Genomic DNA, 6,202 nt, shown 5'->3' on the forward strand with positions numbered 1-6,202 from the left:
AGGTCCTGCTCCTTTCTATTTTTCTCTGCCACCCTCCCTCCCCTCTCTCTTAACTACCCTCCCCCCCCATTCCTTCCATGGTCACTAGGGTCCCCCACAGCCCTTGAGATGAGGAGAGCAGGAAGATTGTGGCCTACATCGTGAAAGTGATTTGTACCACACTCTAATTTGACACAATCTATAACTTTCTTGTCTCCCATGTTTATAACTGCTTTTTAGCTTGCAATATGTGTTATCTGAAGAGTTGCCTATTGCTCACCTGTATAAAATCTTGTCCACTAGGGTTTGTTGCTTTACCTTTGTCTAATTTAGAAAGCACACTCTTAGGGCTTTTTCAGAACAAAGCCTCACAAAACCCCCTTTACCTCCAAGGATTTGCAAATTTATAAAGGCTGCATTGAATTCAAGATGGGTCAGGGGGCAAAAAAGGGTAGAAGGTCACTGCATTTTGATTATGGGTCAGTAGACAACATGGCATATACTCTGTGTCCCAAACTTCTGTTAAAAACAGGATTTTTAAATGCCTAAGAAGAGAAGGATGGGCCCTTTTGGAGACTTGCCCTGATTTGTTTGGATGAGACAAAAAAGAAAAATATTAAAGAAAATGTACTAAGTTATAATTTAAGTTGTTCTTTAATTTAGCCATTTCCTCCTCCTCCGTTCTCATTTTCCCCTCCCCAAAAGCAGAGAACATGTGATATGACATAAATTTAGGTAAGGAACTGTTGACTCACACAAGATTTTATTGTCCTATATCCACAATTAATTCAGCCATATAAGACTTTAAATTATTATTATTTTAGACTTTGTTATGTTGTAAGTATTATAGTTACTTTTGGCTAACAGTACAAGGGACTTCTTTTATTCTTCTAACCAGTATACTTACATTGTTGAGGCCTTTGTGATGTTCCTTAGTCTTTTCTGTCTGAATTCATTTTGAACAAAATGTGCCAGCAATCACTAAAACAAATGTATATGGTGAAGAGTCAGGTGATGGTGGTGGGGTTGGGGGTGGGGGCGATCCTCATTTAAATTATGTGTGTTTGGGTGAAGGCTGGGAAGGGAAAGGATTATTTTAATGCTCTTCAGTACTTTAATTATATGACATTGTAGTGTAGAAATGCAAAAGTACTCTTAGGTTTTCCTTCAGGTTTTCAAAAGAACTTTCCCCATTAGTAAACTACTTCTGCAAATTGCTATTGCATTTCCCAGCTAACCATTTAAAAGACTGTAAATGCCGTGTGCATTACTTCGCTCCAGAGGAAAGAGGTCAGACTGAATTGCAATGGTATTTAAACATAAAATACAGTGAAAATAAATCAAAATAGAACATTTGAAGATAAATGTAGCACATCAACACAGGATAAGTAAAGATAAATATGTTCATATTTTCATAGCCCATCACTTTAAAAACTGAAAGTGATTTTTTACAATAAATGCAGAAGTAAGTGGACATTTATGTATTTCTGTCTTTATGTGCCACAGAGGATTTTCCTCTAGCAAGCAGCTTTGTTTTCAAAGCTAAAATACTTTTTATGATAGTGTGTAGTTATGCATTCCTCACTGACTAAATAATCGCATTTAATTAACAAACTCAATGCATATCATATATATGCCTAAATTCTCAGTTAAGTAATCCCCTGGACCCTCAGAGATGGATATACACATAAATGTTAATTTGGGCGTATCCACCCACATACGTATATGTGTTTGAGAAACGTAGAAGTTGATATATCTTTTCTTAAAAAAGAATTGGAATACAGTCCATCATCTGAATTGGGTTCATCTTTGATTGTAGAAGTGGCTGACATGGTCAACATATTTATCAAAGAAACCCCCTGGCTTTTGAAGAATAGTACTTTATACATCTGGATCTGCACATCCAGGCAAAGTAAGTAAATTATTGCATAACTTTAAGCATAATTGATAACAGACACCTTTAATTTTTCATCCCCATTCTTTTGGCCAGCTTTCACATTAATAATCTAAGCCATAAATGTTGGTAGCTATTGATCGAAATCCCCTGTGTGCATGCAAATCCATCTTAAAGTCCCCTGCCTTTCATGTGTGAGCGCTCAGGGGCCTCTGCTAGATCTTTTTATCGGGATCAACCCCCAACGTGCCTGGAGAAGACCCCGGATATACAACGTGTCCTGATGGCCACAAGAAAGCTGTCTGTCACATTCTGTGTGTGTGTGTGTGTGTGTGTGTGTGTGTGTGTGTGTGTGTGTGAGAGAGAGAGAGAGCGCGCGCGCGCGCACGCGCGCTCACGCCTTCACACACACACACACACACACACACACACACACACATACATACACACACACCCCGATGGGGAAGTTAAAGGAACAAAAGAATGTATTAGACAAGAAGAAATATGTGTAATAGGAGTATTAAAAATGTATAAGTGTGAAGGTACCTGAGTGCACATACAAAGATATTCGCATAAATTTTATACATAGACCCAGTTCCCAAATCTTTTGGCCTTTCTTTTTCTCCATTTGACCCAACAGATTGTAACTTTAGTTTAAAAAATACTATTCTATTAGTTTTTAAAACCACCCATATTGCCAGTATTTGAAAGGTGGAAGGGGAGGAAGGGGAGGAAGGAGAGGAAAAGGTGATTTTGAAATGGTTACTAAGTCATGTTGCCTTGTGCAGGAGGAATAGGAGTGTGAGTTTGTGTGTGTGTGTGTGTGTGTGTGTGTGTGTGTAAATCTAAATAGGAATCGAGAACAACTAGAACTACCTGGCCAAAAAAGAAAAAAAAAAAAGAATGCTCTAGCCAACCTTTTGTAATGTCTTCTCAGAGGCTTTATTTTGAGTTTACTATTTCTTGGCTGTTTGACGCTTTGGTGGAAATCTTAAAGCTGGGGGAGGGGAATCGGACGGGGTGGGGTGGGAGGGAGAGGGCTGGCAGTATATAAGTGCATCAGGAGGAATTTTAAAACGACCTTATTGTCGCTGGCAGTAGACTCTGGTCATTATACTTTAAAAAAAAAACACCAGCATCTGCTTTTCCTGGAAACTTTGCTTTCTGCTTAAACCTTTAGCATTTTGCCTCCTGCGAAAGTGAAAGAGAAAAACGCGGTGTGATAGATCCAGATGCAAAAGAAAGCCAACTCGGTGGATGGTATTAGCTGTGACGAGGCATTGTTCATTGCTGCCTCTCGGTTACGTTTAAAGCCTGAAATATCACGAGATCCATTCAATGATCCTTCTCTCATTCAAGGGACAAAAATGTAATTTGCTGTAGCTCTGATTTCTTGGATGGAAATGCTAGCCTTAGATTTCAAAGGCAAGAACTAGACATCGCGGTTTGTACACACATTGATTAAGTTGAAGAGCGGCGATTACATCTGTGCTGAGTGCAACAGTAGTCCAGGGCTGACTTTTCAAATCCCAACCTCTGAGTTACAGACTCTCTTAAATAGGCTTCCTTAATTTCCGGATGCACTTCTTGAAATTCCCAATTCTCTTCAAAATTCCTGGGAAATTACAAGGAAGATGAGGGTGGGGGTGGGGAACTATGGCCGAGATTTCATTTCATGCAAACTACCTTTTTGTATGTCTGATTCCTCGGTTTTTAATCTCTCTCTCTCTCTTTGAGCCATACCTGCTTGTGCTAGCCAGACCAGAGCAGGGGAAGCTGGAACTTTTGAATGTGAAGGAAGAAATTATTGTACATTTTTTTTCTTGCAGGCTCAGAAATATCCGTTTATTCTTTTAAGCACACGGATGTTTCTATTTTTGGAAGAACAAGGAAACATATAAATGCCTGAGTTGCATTCATGCTGTAGTTCCAAACACCGAACAGTTAAGAAGATTTTGCTGAATTTTGCAAAGCAGCCAACAAACCGCCTTGGGATCGTGGTAATGCGACTGGGAAGACCTTTGCTCTCATTTGGCAATATTTTGGATATCCTTGAAAATGACACCAAAATATACTTTAATTTGACTAAGAAGAGGTTAAACAATATTGATATTCATCCAAAGTGATTTTTTTTAAGCAGATGCTTGGCTTTCATGGGGAAAAAAATGGGGAGTTGTGGAAGAGTCATTTAAACTACCAACCAAGAGCATCACAGACCACTGAGATAGTCTGCATCGTACATCAACACTTTCTTTTCATCGTTATTACCTAAAACCTATGGAAGCACCTTGTGCGTTTTACATTTTCTTTTCTTTGCTACAGAAGCAATCTGCTCCATGGAATTCTGACCTGTCGTGAACAGGACCCTGGCTAAGGCTGTGCTGGGGACTCTAGGACCATCCCGCCTACAGTCCAGCCTGGTTAATTGTGAAAAGTGTACACATTTCTGGCTTATCTATGCTTTGTTATGGGTCTGACGTGAAACTACCTCCTCCCCACCCCACCCCCCAGCAGAGAACCAAAATCCAGTTGAATTGTTACAGTGTTTCGGAGCTGGAGCCTTGAACTGCTTCCTTGGTCAAATAACTTTGTTTCTGGTAGTAAAAAGGCATTTTGGGGGGGCGGGGGAAACAAGGATAATCGAGAGAAATTCAAAACGTAAGTCTGTACTGGGGTGGTTCACCGCGCGGATTTAACTTTGGAGCTCCCAGCCGGGCTCCTTGCCCCACTCCTATAAGGGAAATACCAGGCTATTCTGCACGTTTTCACTTAAGCTCCATTTTCCAAAGGACAAGGGGGTGGGGTATATGTATTTAGGCTTGATAATGTTTTTAAAATGCTTTTCTTTGAAATGATAATAGCTATAGCGGTAAAATGCAAATAAAGCAAAAATAGGCAATATTCCTTTAAAGGCGAATATACAGGGCTTTTTTTTTTTTTTAAAGCGTACACACACTGCTTCTGATGAAGTCTGTGAGTCAGCCTGTTTCTGAGCTCCGATAGTTTAATGGAAAGATTTATATACCGACTGTATTATTTACTTTGGGAGGGGAGGTGGCAGTATAAGGGTATGCTAATTAGTGGGAGATTTTGGGGGGAAGGGGTGGAATATCAATTTTTATTGCATCACCTGTCAGGAGTGTCCAATCAGCGCTGGCTTTAGGGGAATTAATTGATGAAGGTGTCTCCGGACGAGCTCACTTCACTCTGTCATTTTATTTGTAGCTAAAGCAGCGGCGGGAATAGCAGCTGCATTTCTTTTCTCTTTCTCCCTTCACATTCCATTATCATAGTGCTCCAATGGAGAAGGAAGGAATAGAGGGGCCCAGGTACTGATCTGCCTCGGGGACTTAGACCAACACACTGGCAGATCAGAAACCGGATGGTTTTTTCCCTCTTTTTTAAAAAAACGAAAACCAAAAAAAAAGCAAGAATCAAGTCAGTGTAATTTCATAGTTTTTTTTTCCCCCCAATAATTTCGCCTAGAGTTTGGCACTCCCTTCGCCGGGAATAACAGTCTTTGTTATTTTATTAGCAGGATGCCTTGAGACACACGCAGCATCTGGTGGAGGATTAACATACATACATGTGTATGTATGCGTCACGTATATATTTACTGCAAATGGTGGGGATCGTTTAGTGCCCGAGATGGGAGACCTGAAGTCAGGTTTTGAAGAGGTGGATGGCGTGAGGCTCGGCTACCTCATCATTAAAGGAAAGCAAATGTTTGCCCTCTCCCAAGTCTTCACGGATCTGCTGAAAAACATCCCGAGGACGACCGTGCACAAGCGCATGGATCATCTGAAAGTGAAAAAGCACCACTGCGATCTGGAGGAGTTGCGGAAACTCAAGGCAATCAACAGCATCGCCTTCCACGCCGCCAAATGCACTCTCATCTCCCGGGAAGACGTGGAAGCGCTCTACACCTCCTGCAAAACCGAGCGCGTCCTCAAGACCAAGCGCAGGAGGGTCGGCCGGGCCCTGGCCACAAAGGCGCCGCCGCCAGAGCGCGCCGCCGCCGCCGCCGCCAGCCCCCGCCCGGGTTTTTGGAAGGACAAGCACCAACTTTGGCGGGGCCTGAGTGGAGCCGCGCGGCCCCTGCCAATCAGCGCGCAGTCCCCGCGCCCGGGCGCCGCCGTCGTGCGCCCAGCCGCCCATCTACCTCAGATTTTTAGCAAATACCCGGGCTCGCACTACCCGGAAATCGTGCGCTCGCCTTGCAAACCCCCTCTAAACTATGAAACTGCCCCGCTCCAGGGAAACTACGTCGCTTTCCACTCGGACCCTGCTTATTTTCGGAGCCTGCTGTGCAGCAAGCACCCGGCTGCC

The 6,202-nt window shown here is 42.5% G+C and overlaps 1 protein-coding gene across 1 annotated transcript in view; it reads left to right on the plus strand.

The window, feature by feature from the left end:
* The first annotated feature begins 5,521 nt into the window (after window positions 1–5,521).
* Window positions 5,522–6,202, plus strand: part of SKIDA1 (SKI/DACH domain containing 1) — a 3,038-nt gene continuing 2,357 nt past the window's right edge. The window contains exon 1 of the mRNA XM_028494829.1: window positions 5,522–6,201. Coding sequence (XP_028350630.1) covers window positions 5,522–6,201 — 680 coding nt within the window. The remainder of the gene's footprint in view (window position 6,202) is intronic.

Source organism: Physeter macrocephalus, chromosome 11 (genome assembly GCF_002837175.3).
Source record: "Physeter macrocephalus isolate SW-GA chromosome 11, ASM283717v5, whole genome shotgun sequence".
Classification (NCBI taxonomy): domain Eukaryota; kingdom Metazoa; phylum Chordata; class Mammalia; order Artiodactyla; family Physeteridae; genus Physeter; species Physeter macrocephalus.